An 18,955-nucleotide genomic window follows, 5' to 3' on the forward strand; every position below is an offset into this window, starting at 1 on the left:
ATTTGCCCTTGCACATCTGCGCCATCTCTAGACCACACAGACCCCTAGTTCCCGTAGCCAGTCCGCTGCTCACAAACTGTTTTATTTTTTCCGTTAAATGTCGTTAAACCAATTGCCATAATTTATTGTCCGCTCTGCATTTCGCCCTCCTTCTACCCAATCAGTTCAAAATGTGCTTTTAATTAAAAAGAAAAAATAATTTCACACTTGAATGGAAATGAAAACGAAAATGAAAATGAAAATGCATTTCAACATTTAATTCATTTTGATTATCAATTTTGTTGTGTTGATGTTTCTTTTTGTTGGTTTGGTTTGGTTTGGTTTGCCTTCATTTAAGTTTGAGTAAATAAAATTACACAATGTGTGCAATTTAATGCATATCCACACATATTCCGGCGAACCGAACCCGAACTGTTCTTCGACGAAGGGATTCTTTTAAGAGAGCGCGCGCGAGCGCCCAAAGAAAAAACGCTCGGGAAAATGCGTGGAAAAATGGCATGCAAATGCAATGGCATAATGCATAAATATAAACATTTACATGCTGCCCGGGCGAGACTTATGAATAAATTACGGCCAATTTTCAAAATAAATAAAATGCAAAAATAATTTGTGTGCGCAAGCGGTTTGTGGATTACGACCGCTAGCAGCCACTGTACACTGTGCACAGTGCACTGTGCACTGCCAGCCCTACAGACAGACACGTACGGAGCTACAATGATGCTGATGCTGATTCTGGACGACATCGACATCGACATCGACATCGACATCGACATCGACATCGCTCATGGAGCATAATTTATGTTATAAATATTGACAGCGGTGAGCATTTGATGGAATATCCCCAGTAGACATTATGTAAATGGCTTTGCATTATCGAGTTAAGGACGTGCACTCGCCTGACTGCTGGGGGCTACTGGGGGTCTGGGCATTAGGACAAACTGTTTGATCAATTCGTAGCCTTGTTGCAATTATGGAGCTTTTTAGCTGCATAATATAGAGAGTCTTCATACACTTACTGTGGCATAAGTGTACTTTGATGAATATAAGTTAACTATAAATAGGAACAAATGCAAATAGGGACGAGAATATCCAAGCGAGCTCTCTATCAGATCGTTTGGAACGCTAGTTTAGAAACTACAGACAAAGTAATATTCCATCTTCCGTTTCCAGTGATCGAGATCCGCGTGCCTCGACATTAAGATACCCGCTATTCAGTTTTGTATCTACGAAAAATGTCTAAATACGCTAATCCAAAATATAATGGGAGTTCTCCCAGAGGTAAGAGAAGATTCTGATTATGAATCCTGGATCCTATTCCGATCGAAAATATGTATATACCATATATACTTTATGTTACATACATTTACACGTAATGAATATGCCCATGTATGTACTCTACCGGATACCGGGTATAAAGCCAATTCTTCTGTTGTTATTATTTTTTTCCTGCAAACTTTTCCCTTTTTGTTTTGGGTTTTTTATTGGTATTTTTACAATTTTTGCCGTGTGGACACATTTCATGGCGGTGTTGCCTTTTCTCTGTGGCCATAAAGGGTAAGGCCGTGCACATTCCGGCACCGGCACCGGCCCCAGCCTCGGTGGGTGGCGCTTACACATATGCGCAAATATTTGCGCCTAAAAGCGGGCAGCGGCAGACAGAACAGAACAGAACAGTACAGTACAGAACTCTGGTACAGAAGTGCCCGAAAACTAGCCGAATTCCTTCCACTGACACTGACACTGACACTGACCAGTGGCACCAGCTACAATAACTCTGCACAGTCTGGGCACGTAGGGGCTGAACACTATGGCTTGCTATCCGCTGTCCAGTATCCGGCGACCGACGTCCGACGTCCGGCGTCCGGCAAAAGTCCGAGTTTCAGTTTGGAGCTTTCTGCATTGCGATGCGATGGCATCGGAATTGGAATTGGAATTGCCAATTTACATGCATATGCGCCACAACGCACTTCATTCATGCAATTGCCGATTGCGGGATGTGGCAGGGGCCCCTCTCCCTCTGCCCCTGCCCCTGCCTCTCTCTCTATCATCCAATACTAAGTAGCCGTTCTGGACGGAGACCGAGACCGAGACCCGACCCTCCTCAGTGCCTGGCCGATCCTGCCTGTTTTGTATTTGTATCGTATTTTTATTGTTAAAACAATTACGTTTTATGTGCGGGTGGGCAGACGGGACGGACAAAGTAAAGATTGAAACTGTCCACTCAGAACTTTTACCGATGATGATGGCCCAAAAACAGCACCGAAACGAAAATCGAAACGGAAACCGAAACAGAAATTGTACCCCAAATGCATTTGCCACCTTAATTACACCGAGCATTTGCATAAATAATGCCCCTCGAATCACTGTCCCAGCGATGGGAGCGTGAAACGAGTTGGCTTCAACTGGAATTACTCCCATTCAGCACCAAGCCAAGTTGTAAGGCAACACCTGAGTACCCTAACCCATCCCAAGTACCCTTACCGATAGCCCGATATCAGTCCTGACAGATACCCGATAATAACCCTAAACCAAAAAGTCTTATGCGATACTCGAGTCTGACAAGTCTTACGCGATACTTTAGTGCGATGATACACGATTCATTCAGCGATCGACGAGAAGAGATCGGTTCGCTCGTGAAACAATATAAAATAATACAAAAAACCATCATCTATTTAGAGCTCTAAAACATACAAACAGTAGTTTTTGGACCAGGACTTACAGATTATACTCGGAGTATGCGCATATATAGTACTTTTTATAGTACTTTCCTTAAGAACAATCGTTTGGGTTTGTGTGAAGTGTTAGAGGAGTAAAAACTATCCCAAAAGGCTTTCAAATGTTTCCAAAGAACACTAGAAAGATGCTCTTCTCCCCACCCATAAATAATCTTTAATCAAACAATTACTTTTATTAATTAAAGATCATTCAGTTGTAAGATCCACTTGCAAGTATTTTTCATAATTTCCAGTAAATACTTTAATCATTTATTACTCTCTATAGATATGAATAATCTTTACAAAAAGTGGAATTAATTTCCATTTTAGACTTTGATTTAGATTTTGAGAAGCATTACCGTTGTTAGCCGTTAGTGTAATCCCCAGAAATCACACTCACATATCATGCTCACATGCATGTACTCGTGTTACACTCAGAGAAAACAAGAGAAGACTGGAGTGGAGTGGAGTGGAGGAGGAGCCGGCAAGATGGCACAGGCACAGGACCTTCTTTGCAACTTGTAACCTTAATTAGGCGACGTCACTAATCGCTTTGCAAGCGCTGGCCCCCGAACCTAAGGCTAATTATCATAAAATCATTAAGCATCGAAAATTTATGCCGCAGCAAACAGAGACAGACTGGCAAACAGCCCACTCCCCCACTCTTCCGGCATGCACACAAGCGACTCAAATCGCGCGTCTCATTTTCGACATTTAATTACTTTTTGCACACACACACACACACGCGTCACTTGTGTACACTCACACAGAGCCAAAGCACACTCCGTTAGAAGCAACTTAAGCATGGATATGACGGCAACACCAGCAAGTGTGAGGCAGACGTATTAGGCACCCTTACAGCCTCATCGGTATTTCAATAAAATGTTGAAAAATATTTCAATACAACTTAAACTACAGCTCGTTGCGTTTGGTTGGAATGAATCACAGCTGACTAAATTATGCGTGCAACTAACTTTTCTTGACACTCGACATTTAATGCTGGCCAAGAGTAAATATGCGGCAAGTGCTGCCATTTTGCTTTGGTAAAAATCAAGGCCCGCACTTGCCACTTGCCACTTGCCCCTTGCCACTGCTTAGCAGTTAATACGACTTGGCAGGGCCCCTGGCGTTCTGCCTCCCTGCCCCTCTCTTCTCGAATCACACAAATCACTTTGCGCCCTATTGAGAGACCCCTGAAAAGTGTGCCGCGGTTTTTCTTGGGTCATTCCATTCATGCATATGATTTGGTGGCCAGTTTTTGGCCAGCAAGAAATTGCCCGAGAAACCGCGTTTTTATACGCCCATTGCCCTCATTTATTATTTGCATTTGATGCCCGCTCGGGCATTTTAAATCAATTGAAATTTTCATTTTCAGTCTGATTTGCATTTGTACGAGTATAATGATTGCTGGCTCTGATTTGGTATATTTGGGCATGGTCAGTGGGGTCAATCGGGTCCAAAGACAGCAGGATGCCTGGTGGTGCGGTCCCCAAACTGGCAGCAAGGATCGAGTCAGAGAGCAGCAATAATAGCGATTCAAAAACTCTATTCACCATTCAATTAACAAACAAAAAACTGCTAATGGTGGGGAATGCTATACAGCATTATACTCTTGAACCTTGACCGCAGCGGCCCCTTCGTATGCGAGAATTAGGGTGCTGTGCTGCTTCTTTGGTAATTTCCACAGGCCATGACCCTCCTCGATAAAGCTGTCCAATGTTGTATTTACCATTCGAAAATGTGCCTTTAACTTTCAAAAAGCGACTACAGGATAAAGACAGTTCCCATCCGATTGTTACCGACTTTGCTCTGCCTGAACTAGGCTCTCAGAGAAGTGCCAGGTATCCTTCCGCCGCTTCCATATGTACTTTCCGAGTGTGCGGCATAACAAGGGCTTAAATTAAATCAGCTTAAGGAGAATCTGGGAAATGTTTATGCATTATAAATGAGAAGCCTTATCGGGGCGGAGAGAGTTTTCCCTGCTTTTCCTTTTTTTTTTGAAAATTGTCGCTGCTTTATGGCTGGGAACTTTGCCGCTTCACGTTTTCCTCTCTCTCGACATGCAACTCAATTTAGTCCCAGTGGCACCTCAGTCGGAGTCGTACTCCCCCACTCGACGTCCTGTCCCCATATTTAGCTCTGGGATCCGCTTGCTGCAAATAACTTGAGCCATGTTTGACTTCCATTCACTTCACTCTCCTTCCCTCTGGTTGCAGGTCTCATTAAGCATATCCATTCTGCTGTCGCTCACCGTGTTCTTCCTGCTGCTGGCGGAAATCATTCCGCCCACATCGCTGGTGGTGCCGCTGCTGGGAAAGTTTGTGCTCTTCACCATGATACTGGATACGTTCAGGTGAGTTTTTCTTACGATTTCCTACTGATAACGAATGAATGCGAATGCGAGTGCGAGTGCGAATGCGAATGCTCTGCGGAAACGGAACCTAAAAATAAAACTTCGTTCGCTTGCTGGCAAAGGCACAGGCTCTGGCTCTTGCTCTGGCACTGTCTCTCCTGCTGATTGTGTTTGGCTTAGTGCCACGCCCTCTTTGCCTCCCCATAAATGGGTGCCGCAATTTACAGTCATTTGCCACGCCCACATTACTGCGCCTGCCCCACCACCAAATGATGACCGCCTAATTGATGGTAAACAAAAGTCGAGTCGACTCGACTCGAGTTGGAGTACCAGTCTCCTCCGGGCTAACGCTGGGGCTGAGGCTGAGACAGAGGCTGAGGCCGAGACTGAGGCCGAGTCGGAGGTCTGCCAACAATGGAATCGCCAGTGGCGCAACAGGACCTTGCCTCAAATGATGTAATTAAGGCAGGCAGACGCCACTCCCCTCCTGTTCCAATAACAGCAACATCTCCTTCTCCACTTCATTCTATGTGCGTAGGCAACGCCTCGGCCAGCTCCTAATTAGACGTGGGCGTCGAAAGTTAATTACCCAGACTAAGAGAGCAACTCACTTAAGTTCTATCTACATGGTCTACACCCCCCTCTCACTCTCACACTGTCACTCGTCACCCTTTCTTTCATATATACAGCATCTGTGTGACAGTCCTGGTTCTGAACATCCACTTTCGGTCGCCCCAGACCCACACAATGGCCCCTTGGGTGAGGACGGTGTTCATCAATCAGCTGCCGCGATTCCTGGTCATGCGGCGGCCCCTATATCCGATCAGTGAAATGATGTGAGTATCCCCATCGACAGCTGTATGTTGGTCTCCCAAAATCCGATCTTGTCTCCACCTCTCCCCGTCTGCAGCAAATCCTCGCGCCGTCTAATGGTGCGCACCTGTAATGGACTCGAACTGAGGGATCAAATACCACCGTTGCCACCGCCCGTGGCGTTGTCGCGGTAAGTCGAATACATCACATCGGGAAATGGGAAATGGGAGTTTTATCAATACTGAGCCCTGAAAAGATAGTATTCGTAACCAACAAGTGGTTCAAAATGGAACCCCTCTTTATCTTCTTTAGAAAACCAATTGATATGCGCATACATATGTACAAATATCCTTTAATTATTCAACGTAGTAATCATTTGAAATTCATCTGCCTGCAGCATGCACCACAGCCCCAAGACGACGTCTCGCAGCACCTCGCCACACCTGCAACACAGAGTACAAACACTTAATCTGATGGACGAGTGTGGCATGGGAATGGGAATGGGTGGTGGTGGTGGTGGTGGGGCGTCCACTATAACCGGCCACCTTAGCTCCCTGTATCCGCCGACCATCTCGACGGTGAATCAGCAAACCTCGACCACATCCTCGCTGATCGATGCCCAATACCACAATCAGTACCAGCAGACCGGGGGCTCGCTGCTGGACCACCCGCTGACGCCAACGAAGTTCCGCCAGATGACCTCCACCTCCAGCCAGACGGGTCAGAACGGCCAGAACGGAAACGGGCAACACCATCACTATGGGGCCGGCGGGGGGAAGTCGTCCTCCACCTCGACGCTGACCCACCAGCAGGCCAGCGGCCATCACTTGTACCGCCAGCAGTCGAGCTGTTCGGCAAACTTCTCGCCGCTGCCGCAGCATGCCCATCAGGCCCATGCCTCGACCACCACCAGCGACCTGTGCATGGGCATGGGCATGGGCATGGGGATGGGCATGGGGATGGGTCTGGGTCTGGGGGGCAATGGGAACCCCAATGTGATAAAGTCTACGACGACAGTTAACTCGGTGGCCACGGCCTCCACGCTGGCCGATTCCTGTTGCAGCGGCATCCAGATACACCAGGGCATGGGCGCCGGTGCCGCCTGCCAATCCTCGGAGCTGCTCCAGCACCATCGACCCACCACATCAGCAGCAGCAGCGGCGGCGGCGGCTGCAGCTGCGGCAGCTGCTGGAGGAGGACCAAGTACCTCGGCAGCGGCGGCAGCAGCCTCGGCTGGTACGCCACCGCCACCGCCACCACCGCCGCCGGCGGCGGCCTGTGATATACTGCCCGCCTGCCAGCGAGAGGGAGGCCCTCACTGCTGTTCGGGGCGCGGAAACGTCCGGCAACGCTGGCACACCTGCCCGGAGCTGCACAAGGCCATGGACGGGGTCAACTACATCGCGGATCAGACGCGCAAGGAGGAGGAGAGCACAAGGGTAAGCATACCGAATGCCACATACCACATACCGCATACCACCATCATTATACACAATACGTGCGATATATGGCAAATGGTGTTCAAGGTGGGAGCAGGGATATCTCCACCTGCCCGGAGGTGCACAAGATGATGGATTAACTAACCAAGATACATATATTAATGGCTTAAATTAAGATATAAAACATTAAAGGAATTATTCGTCCTTAAAATGGGATGGATTCGGAACGGACATTATCGAGGCCATATTATAGGCTTCGCTCTTAGCCAATTGAGTAAATATTCAAGTTGCTCGGTATAAGGATACTATAGAATATAAGGATATAAGGATATTATTCTAAGCCAGAAGCAAAAGACGAGTCGATATAACCATGTCCCACAGCCCCTCCGTTCGTCCGTTCGTCTATATCGCGCCTAGATCTTAGCCCCTATAAGAGTTAGACTTTATATTAATACACGGGCCAAAAGGAAAAGAAAGATAATAGAAAATATCTCCTTAATTTGCGACGATTTCAATATTATAACCAGAACGAACCAAACAAGTCGAAGCGCAACTGTCAATCCGTTCTTTAAATATTCGAAAAACTGTGAAAAACTATTAATGCAAAGGCAAGGCTCTTTTAAGAGCATACTTTTAGGATTAAAACGCAGAGCAAACCCCTTTCTTCACATAAAATCGGAAAATAGCCGTGTAAGACCACAAATATTTACAATAATAATTACCGGTTATAGCGAAATATTAAAGCAAAACATTCTCATAAGCATTTGAAATGTTGAAAAGTTTCTTGCAAGCTAAAAGAAAAATCAATTCTCCCTCAGGCACACCAGAAACCATATGCTTTTTTAATGAAAAAGATTTCAGCTAACCAAATCAACCATAAAAGGAGAGTTATCATAGTCCTTTGAGTCATTCATTATAAGTATAGTTGGAACCTCCATGGGTGCTAATAATTTGAATGAACCATAACCACATTTATTTGGTTTGGACTCCCGTTTCCAAAAAGGAAACGTTATATTCACACAATGGAGGATTATGAAGTGCTTCGTGTTGACAAAAGTCATTCCAACATAATCATCTATGAAAGAATTGAAAAATGAAGAAACAATAAATCAAATAATAATTATCAGTGCTCCCATAGATTTGCAATTAAGCCAAAGACCTGTACAAACTCGAAAATAACAAAGCCCGAAACCCTTCGCTTCATTAATGTTCTTGGTTTATGCCTTAATGAAAAGGAAATCCTATAAATCGAAAAACCCCCTACAGGAGTGGCAATTGCAGGCCACCAGCAAAAAGCCAGCAAGAGGAAAAAGGAACGGTGAAGTGGCCCGAAAGCCGCTTAACATTTGGCTTAGACGAGGCAGAGACGAATAAAGATATATTACAGAGATAGAGATGGAGATGGAGCTGGAGATGGGGGGCCGATGGAAGTCGGTGTGGGTTCCTCCGATGTTAATAAGCCTGGCGTAATAAATTAGAGCGGCCTTAGGCCGGATTTATGAGAACGTCAATAATCGATAAACGAAATGCAAGGGGATTTCGGAGAAGGGATACCTAGGCCAGGACACAGTTGTTGATGATGTCTGACTGTCAGTGTCTTCCTCTATCTATGGCTTATCCTGCGCTGCCCGGCCCCGCCCTGCCCTTTTGTTGACCTTACACGGACTCTTTGTTCCTGGATGTATCTCAGACCGAGTCCAAGTGTGGCTGTCCTAATGTCTTTTCGAGAGTCAATATATATGTGGTATATATTTATGTGGTTGCTTTGTACTATCCTAGAATCTTTATGTATGTGGTTGTCTCTATAGCAGGACTTTTCCGGCTGCGCCAAAAGTTTTAATGACTTTTCATGCGCCTTATTGAGCATCAGGCATCGACCAGGCCGAGTCCGATTCCGAGTCCAGGTCTGCGTCTGCGTCCGCGTCCGCTTTCCCGGCTTTTGTCGTAGTTTGAGGAGTGCTCGCTCTCTCATCATAATGAATGTTTTCTTGTGGCATTGAACAAAATGCCAATAAAAGTATTTTATTAAAATTACGCACATATTCAATCATTATTGGAATGTGATGTTGAGCTTCGGACAGTCTGGAAGGACCTTTTGGTCGGGAAGTCGCTGAGGAGCTCGTATTCCCTAGCAGTTGAGGACACAGAACTCATCGCCAAATGCCAAGGCGGCAGCAGCAGAACGATTATTGAGGCATTTACATTGAGTCCATGTCATTTGTGGCACGCCCCTAAGTGTGTGGCATTGTGGATGGATTCAAGGAGGTGGCTCCATAGCTGGGGCATTAGTTCAAAGATTCATTCCTTGGGCAACGCGGATTGTTTCCTGTCTAAGGCTTAGCCTTAGCCAATGAACAATAATGGTATTCCTCAAGAAGATTTCAATATCATTTTGTTTCAAAGCTTAAAAGCTCATTAAAATCGAATATCCGAATTTCTGGAACATAATTATTGACTTGACTAAAATGGAGAGCTATGTACCTGAGACCTTTCATCACGAATCTATCTAGAGATAGAGAGTCCTTTTTTTCAACAGAATTTTCTGACATATAGAAGGAAAGAAAGATCTTTGATGTCTTTTACCCCAGCAATGGGACTTTGCGTAAAAATTGGTTGAAATAGATTTTCGAGAAATATCTACAAAAATCTACATATGTAACTATGTACTTGTGAAGTGATTTTGTGATATAAAACAGAATAAATTCCAATACCAATTCACTTAACATTCAAAATTTAATAGTTCTCCATTCTCCAGCCCTGAAACTGTAATATTTCCCCGTAGCCTTCAGCCTTCAGTGGAAATATGAAAATATTTTAATAAATATAAATAAATATACATATTCCATATATAAAATAAATATATTTCATTTTTAAATCATAAACTCTATTTAATTTCACCATTTTTACATTTCAAAACAGAATATTTCATTTAAATACACATACATCATACATCATACATATATTGTACATATATATATATAACGCCTATTGATTGATTGATTGAAATATTGATTATCCACCCAAATCCAACAGGTGAAGGAGGACTGGAAGTACGTGGCCATGGTGCTGGATCGTCTGTTCCTCTGGATATTCACAATAGCCGTAGTCGTCGGCACCGCCGGCATCATCCTACAGGCACCGACGCTCTACGACACCCGCGTGCCCATCGACATCAAGCTCTCAGAGATCGCCTCGACGACGGCCAAGCCGAATGTGGCGCGGCCTATCTTGTAAGGTGCCCCCCCCAATCACTCCTCCCCCAAGACCCGATCGTGGTATCGATGGATATCGAGATCGGTAGGCGTTAACCATTACCATATAACATATATGTACACACACACAGTCTGAAAAAGCCAGCAGAAAAAACCATAACAAAAGGATGGTGAATGGAATTCGCATTTGTTTTTTCTTTAACAACAAAAACAATAGCAATCGCAACAACAACAACAAAAATTGTTTAAGAAAAATCCAAAAAAATAAGAGAATCGAAGTAACTATAACTATAAAAACAAAAACAAAAACAAAAGGTAATGTGAAACAAACATTGTATTTGTTATATACTGAAAAAAAGGTATAACTAACTAAAATTAATATGTACACTAAAAATGCAAGCAAAGAGGTTTTTTTTAGTCAAAAAACGTACAACAAACACACAAATTTATCTGAAATGAAGCCGCAGAATATGATCGATTCAGTAGATAATTGAAAAACAATTTTTGAAGATAATTTAGTGGAAAGCGGTAAAACTTAGACAAATTATAAATTAGACTAGCCAGACATCGACAGACAGAGAATGCAACAACAACAACAACAAATAATAATAATTGATAAGCAAACTAAAAACAAAGATGGCGGAAAGGAAAACGGAAACGGAAGTATGAGAAAACAACATTAGTTAGCTAAGACGATAGGAAAGCACAGCAGGAATGGAAAAGAAACAAAAACAAAAAAACAACAACGTTCTGAAAAGTATGTCCATAAGAGTGGAACAAAGTTATTGAGTGTGCGTGTGTGTGGGGAAAATGGGGAAGAGTGTGTGTGTGCGTGAGAGAGACTGCAAATGATGCATGCAAATTAGTGCAAAAACCCAGCACTCACCCCAGCCCAGCCCAGCCCAGCCCAGTCCAGCCCAAACTATCCGATCCCCATCCGATGCCATACCCATAACCCCAACCATCCCGATTCTACGATTCCGCCTTGGGGCAATTAGTTAGCACAAAGCTTTAGTTATTATGCCCAACTGTACGCTGTACGCTATACGCGTACGTGAGCGTGTGTGCATAGTAAATAATCACCATTAGAAATTCAAATTCAATTTTGGCGCCTGCATTGCCTAATTGGCCGCAGCAGCTATCCCAACAGCATCCTCATCCTCATCAGCAGCCGAGGCAGCAGCAGCAACAATAACAACCACAAGAACAGGAAAAAATTCTAGTTGTCGGATTGCTTTACAGTAGATAGATACAGATTCATCGTTCCTATGATACGTATTGTGTTCCGAAACGGTATTTAATAAAAATCATTACAAGCATTTCTGGTGAGGAATTGTTTTTCGACATATGTATGTACGAGTATATATAAAATATGATCCTCGGTTATGAATCCTCGTCAAGAACTTATAATTTATATAATTTTTAGGATAGAACAAATTGTAGTTCCTTGTAGTTCACCTCTCGCCCTCTCTCTCTCTGTCCTCCATACACCCATATAATATATGCTAATTTCCAACAGCATTATTTATTCAAAAAAAAATAAAAATATATAGAAGAAAGAGCTACCTGCAAAAACAGAAGACTAGACCTTAGTCCTTTTTCATTTTGTATACACCGATTTGGTTTACACTTTTTATGGCTCATATAATCAAACGATGCCTGATTGGGGGCGGTGGATCTATTAGATCCCAGTGCGAGTGCGGGACCACAACGAACAAACAAAAAACAATGAGGGGACTACCCGAACAATGTGTAAAAATTTACCCAAAAGCCTTATGCAGCTGGGCCTCTGTTAGCCGAGGGAAATTTTAACAGCGCGCAGGCGACAAAGGTTTCGACTACAGTTTGGTGCCCGGCGTGGGCTTGGGCGTGGGCGTGGGCTTGGGCTTGGACGTGGGTGTTTTCATTCTTTGCCTCTTCTTTTTGAAATGGTATTTTATGTAGAAGCGGTCTCATTCAATTCAGTTAAATATGATGGGAAAATGAAGAGAGACAGATCAATGAATCATCTTCATCGAACTTAACCTTTCAGTGTGTGTCACTAGTGAGCCGGATGATGAGGCCTGTGAAGTCTTTATAGACCCCATTTATACGCCACTTTTCAAAGTGAAAATTTACTAACTTTTGTGCGTTGCGACAAAATATAATCTTTGTAGAGAAGAAGTTTATAATGCAAAGAAGGAAGCGTCATCTCCGACCAAATTAAATATGTATTATAGGAGCCATCAATTCGACCATATTTGAAGATACCACTATCACTACCACTCCACTATCAGATACTTTTTTCGTTAGTAGGGAAAATTTTTGTTTTGTTTTTTAATACAGCTATGATCGGAAAAACAACAAGCTGTGGCAAAAACTGTTTTCTTTCTAAATTTAATATAATGTAATTTAATTTTTTAATTTGTTTGATATGGACAAATTTTTTACTATTTGAATATCGCTTTGATCACATTTCTCGCCTGTTCCTGACGGAAAGTCGCCTTCAATTCCCCCACAAAATGCAAATGGCGATGGCGATGGCAATGGACAAATGCCGAAAGCGTATGTGTGTCGCTGTGGGTGTGGGTGTCATCTGAGGCAAGTGTCAATCACAGTCACCGCACACCAGTTGTTCTCGTCACATCCTTCCGCCAACTGTATCGCCTCCCCAACCCTCAGCCCACCACCCACACACACACACACACACACACACACATTCAACACTTTGCAATTTTTAATTAAATGAAATGCAAGCAAAGAGGATAAACAGGAGAGAGATATTGAGAGATATATAGATGGAGATGAAAGCGAGGGGAAGAAAGATAGGGACCGCCCGCAGATAAAATGAAAAACCATTAACGAAAAATGATATCTGAAGATGGAAAGGAACGAAGGCTAGAGCGATAAGACAGGAGCTGCAGATGAAGTGTAAAGATGTCAGATAAATCCTCTTGGGAGATAAAAAATGCACAAATTTCTGAAGTTTTCAATGGTCTTTCCGCTGTTTGATGGGTTCTGAGTTTTATTACATTATTTTTAGAGCAGCCCTATCCATCCATCCATCAATGGGCCACACACAATGAATTAGAGCCCAATAAGATAGAGAGGATGCTGCAAAATCATAATTGTTACGGGAACAAGCAAAAGTAAGAACAAAGATGCTGCAGGGCCGTGGGCGGCAAGAGCCAGATGAAAGAGGTATTCAAGTAGATGAAAAGCAGTGTAAAAGCTGGAAAATTTGACGAGCTGAGGAAAGGAAAGCAGTAAAGCAGGAAAGCAGTGAAGAAGCAGCAGTGGACAAGCAGCGGCACAGCAGAAAAGAGCAGAGAGAGCACTGTGAGATCAGTAAAAAAAACAGTGGAAGACCAGGGTTGGCTCAGAAGGAGAGCAGGGGTGGAGCAGTGGTAAAGCAGTTGAGGAGCATTGAAAGAGCCAGGGGTAAGCAGTGGGTGACCAGTGGTCGAGAGGAGCATGAGGGGTGAACGGAGTCATAACAATACAAACAGTGTGGCCACACACAAAAAGGACATTAGCCCTGCTCCTCCACTTTGCCTCTGCCCCCATTCCGCAGCCTCCCATGGCTGCCGGCCTGCTTTGCTTTTCTTTCTCTGCTCGCTTTTGTTGTCTTTGTTGTAATTGCCTTTGTTTCATTCATTTATGTTTCGGTCGTTTTGGGGTTCGTGTCCGTCCGCCCACTCTCCGTCCTCGGTGACCGGCTGGATGCCGATGAGCGATGCGTATCGGTGGCCCAAGAGCGGAATCGGGTTTGTTTGTTCTCACTGTTGCCGCCTAAAAGTATTCACAGTAAAGATCCGATAATGTGGAATTCGGCCCTGGAACCGTTTCAATCCGCCATAGATATTGGATATAACTTTCCAACGAAATGCATTTGATCATTTTTAAGTTCAGCATCGCTGATCATCGATTTACATACTTATACCAACATTCTTAACGATTAATGTAATTTCCATTCTGTTTACGCCTCCCATTCCAATGGTACTCACCTTTCATTCAATCAGTTCAATCCATGCAGTTCCCCGCTCTTTTATTTGAATTCAATCCAGACTTCAATCTAAAAAAAAAAAAATCTAATCCGAATGCATTAAGGGGCCGTTCACACCATTCTCACTCCTCTGAGCCAATACAGCGACGTTATTGTAAACAAAAGAGCAGGAGCAGCAGGAGTGATGGGAGTGGCAGGAACAAAAACATGAAAAGGTTTCCCGGAAATGTCCATCATTGGCCATTTCCACTGTAACAGCATTTTATCTATGAGCCAGAGTGTCGCGTGTCGGGCCCCCAAACGCAGGAGGCAATACAAAAGCAATCATAAAGTTATAGCCTCCCGAAACGGCCTTCGCCTCACAGCCGAACTCTCCTCTCCCTTTACCTCTCTGTAGACCAGTCCAGTTCGGGAGCATCTCTGCTGTCCCGTCCCGTCCTGTCCCAGAACATCCCGAATATCCCGAACAACCAAAAAGCAACTTTACACCCTTGGGCGACATTTTCCACTACGCAACCATCTACCGGTTGCCTTCCACTTCCGTTTTCCGTCCTATGTCCTATTCCTATGCCTCCCCCAGCTCTTCCTGTTTGGAGTCAGTCCCGCTTTTCGTCTTCTCCTCGTCCCCCACAACGTTTAATGTCGTATGTCCTATCTATGTTTTCTGGCTCTGTGTTGTGTGTCCTTGTTGGCGTGTGGCCTACTCCTACCTTTTGGCTCAATAAGAACGACAAATTTATTGCTTGCTAATAGGAAAACAGCCTCCCTTTGGTCCTGTTCTGGTGTACTCCCTATTCTGTGCCTCCTTAACCACTTCCCTCCTCTCAGAACCGCTGGGAAAACGGTCAGGACAAAGTTTGTCGACATTTTTCCACCGTCTTTTTTTTGTTCTTTTTTTTTTTTTTTTGTGGGCCTCGAACAGAGGAAAAATATGTTTTCAACATAATTTCATTCATTATATTTGAATTGTTATAGTCGCTGGCGTTGGCGTTGGTGTTGTTGCTGGATGCTCATTTTCATCTGGCTCATTATCGTGCCACACCCACTGCCCCTGCCCCAGCCCCTGCCCCTGCCCCTGCCCCTGCCGCTGCCCCTAAGGCCTCACCTTCCTTGGGCGTCTGTTTTGGCTAATTTGAATTTGATTTCATTCGGAAAGTTTTCTCGTTTTTTGGCATTTGTTGCCATTTCCATTTCCATTTCAGCTTTATGTGTTCTGTGACAAGTGCAAATGATTGGAGGGTAGCCAGTAGGCCAGTCGGGAGGCCAGCCTCGCACCGAAGTTGAAACACCCTTCAGGTTAGAGGACCAATAAAGCTATAAAACTTTAAATAAAGGGTATTAGGCTGGGTGCTACATATATGTTTGAATCGGATTCTTAACACGGACATGGCTATATCGACTCATAGGTGTATGTATGTATATGGATACCATGTGGTCGGTCGGAGATGATTCCTTTTGTATGTTTCTCGCTTCTGCACAAATTTGAACATGCCCGTTCAGGCGTATAAAAATGAGTTGATTAATTGACAATGAATGTGAGCCGAGAGTAAATTGATTTTCAGCACTGCAGGCACTAAAAAATGTGTATGTGATTTGTGCTTTTTTTGTCTCCAAAACGAATGAAAAAAGAGCAGATCGCAACAAAGAGCCGACAGATGGACTAATGGAATGTCCTGTTATATGAAATATTTCAGGAAATCCAAAAACCACCATTTGTGAAAGTTCTCTGAATCTACGGACGCTAAAAACTAAATGAACCTCTAAGGTTTCATGGGAATAACGCAAGTAATGCCTGGGATATACATAGGTATAGACTTTGAATAGTTCAGGTTCAGCATGTCAGGACTCAGTGAGGGCACCACGGGTCATGAATCACGGCGTAAATATTCCAGAAGTAATTATTATGTTTGCATGTTGTGTGTCATACATATACATATATCACTAGTCATTAAAAAATAGAAAGAGAATAACAAGAAATCGAAATGTAAATGATGAAAAAACATATTTGTATGAAAAATTGGAACAAACGAAACAAAAAGTTAGGTTTTAAACAAAATTGGAGTATTTTTTACGAGAAACCAGATAAAAAGACCCGAAAGACACACACTCTAACAGTATGCCAAAGGGCATCAACATGAAAGAGCTCCAAATTGAGAAGGGTACTTTTTCGAGACATACATACATACATATGTAGGTACAGTTGTACATTGGGCATTGGGTGGTGTGCGTGTGTCAACAGTTTATACATAAACAGATAGATATACTCGTACTATATACATACATATATACTATATTTGGGATCGGGGGACATTTTGGGGTTAAAAGAACTAAAACTACAATTATGAACACAACAAATTGCATAAAAGAAAGAACATTTTTTTATAACGTACCTTTAATAGAGAGACGGAGAAGCGTTCAAGATGAACAACTAACACTAATTTTAAAACATATATTTAATAGTAAAATTAACATAAAACTAACATTAACATTAACTTTAACATAACGAAAACCAAAACCAAAACCACAACAACAACAAAGAAACGAACATTGATAAGCGATGTAAGATACATGGCAAAAAGGCACATTTTTGCAGTGGAAAAAATTGAGTAAAATTGTTTAGAAACAGGAAAAACAAAGAAGCAAAAGCAGAAGCAAACACAGTGGAAAACAAACAAAAAACATAACGAATTGAATTACATTTTAAGAAAATAACAAAAATAACAAAAACCAATTAAGATAAAAGATATTTAAACAAAGCAGAAAAAAAAAACTATAAAATTATACGATTTACAAAACTAAGTATAAAAGCAAACCAAAAACGAAAAAGGTAAGAACGGAAAGAGAAAAATAATTGTAAAAATAGAAAGAACAATTTTTTTTTTGCTCAAAGCCAGAGGCACACCCTTCACCCCTCACCCAATCACCCCCCTAAAGAACCATCCTCTAATACAAACTAAAATGAAAACAATTAATACGAATATATTTCGCGGCACGTAAAAAATTTGTTCATCACAAAACAACAAAAAAAAACAAACACACACACAAAAACCCAAACCAAAAAAAAAATCACACACACATTTTCTAAGCAAATTGCAAGAATTGGAAAAAAACAAAAACAAAAAGGTGTTTAAAATTAAATTAAAACCAAGAGAGAAACCAACACACAACACATAAGCAAAACCCAAAGAAACAAAAAAGAAAAAACCGCAAAAATAAATACAATTAAAAGTATAAAACACAAATGTAGCTTCTAGTGAAATAATTTTTAAAAACAAAGCAAACGAAACGAAACGATAGCAGAAGGAAGAGTGCCCCAAAGACCCAAGAAACAACGTTAACAAGAAGAAAGAAAGTTGTACAAGTTCGGCTAGCCGAAACATGGAATACCCTTGCAATTGATTGAATATTTTCGTACGCTCCGAGCTCACACACAGTCCTTCCCATATAAGACTTGTATAGTCAATCTAAGCATCTATCGTTAACTCAATTGTACCCTTGATAACTATAAGGTGATCCGAAACCAAGGCCAGCTAACCTTTTACAAGAGTATGATCAGAAATACTATTACATAGATCTCTTCGATCTCTCCTCAATTCGACTGTATATTGGTGGTGCACAAAACACTTCATTGTGTAAGGTTTAGTTCGGTTTTACAAACATATTTAGAGACATCCACATCAGCTATGTATGGGAGAGTAAACAGAGAGACCTCTAATCTTAAATAAAATGATTAGAAGAAATACTACTTCATTTCGATTCCGATCTCTTCCTGGTTCAAATGAATCCAGCTTGGGTATAAAACAGTTCATTGTGTACAAATTTAGTTCGACTACTCTTGCTAGTCATGATCCGAATCAAGTAATCCGATGCAACACCTTACGTCGGGTGAGATATGATATATTGGTTGACCGATCTTTCTGAAATTCCATTGAATCCAAGCTAGGGCACAATACAATTCACTGTTTGAGAGACCGTAAAGATATTGCACTAGAAGCTGTTCTCTTGATAATTACATTACGACTATACAGCCCGATCCGAAGCCCGAAACCCCCATCAGTAATAAGAGGAATTAGAGAGAATCTTTAATCAGATGATGATCAGAAATATTTATATATAGAAAGTGTATACAATGTGTATATGGTATGTGTATGGCCCAAAGAGGAATACCCTCAATTGCAAGGTTATCAAAACGAATACTAAAAGAAAACTAAATAGTAAAGAGCAAAGGAAAAGCAAGAAACAAAAACTAAAATAGAAAATTCTTTTCAAATATCAATAAAGCAAAATGAGAAAACCCAAATGAAACGAAATGAAATGAAAGAACAACGAGAATGTGAAATCACCAACCAATAACAACAGCTGCAACACACATTTCAAGTGCGCTCGTTTAGCCCCATATATAGTATATTTCAATTAAAAAGGAACGAAAAACAAACAAC

At 42.4% G+C, this 18,955-nt stretch overlaps 1 protein-coding gene across 4 annotated transcripts in view; it reads left to right on the forward strand.

The window, feature by feature from the left end:
• LOC108159083 (acetylcholine receptor subunit alpha-like) overlaps nucleotides 1-18,931 on the forward strand; it is a 100,454-nt gene extending 81,523 nt beyond the window's left edge. For 3 of the 4 annotated variants that reach the window (XM_033386198.1, XM_033386212.1, XM_017292041.2), the window contains 5 exons: nucleotides 4,931-5,067; nucleotides 5,757-5,903; nucleotides 5,978-6,070; nucleotides 6,278-7,319; nucleotides 10,353-18,931. In XM_033386198.1, the coding sequence (XP_033242089.1) occupies nucleotides 4,931-5,067; nucleotides 5,757-5,903; nucleotides 5,978-6,070; nucleotides 6,278-7,319; nucleotides 10,353-10,553 (1,620 nt within the window). In that variant the 3' untranslated portion in view covers nucleotides 10,554-18,931. Of the gene's footprint in view, nucleotides 1-4,930; nucleotides 5,072-5,756; nucleotides 5,904-5,977; nucleotides 6,071-6,277; nucleotides 7,320-10,352 lie in introns of those variants that run through there. The other variant, XM_033386219.1, reaches the window with a different exon arrangement.
• The last annotated feature ends 24 nt before the right edge of the window (nucleotides 18,932-18,955 follow it).

This window comes from Drosophila miranda, chromosome XL, assembly GCF_003369915.1.
Source record: "Drosophila miranda strain MSH22 chromosome XL, D.miranda_PacBio2.1, whole genome shotgun sequence".
In the NCBI taxonomy this organism is placed as follows: Eukaryota; Metazoa; Arthropoda; class Insecta; order Diptera; family Drosophilidae; genus Drosophila; species Drosophila miranda.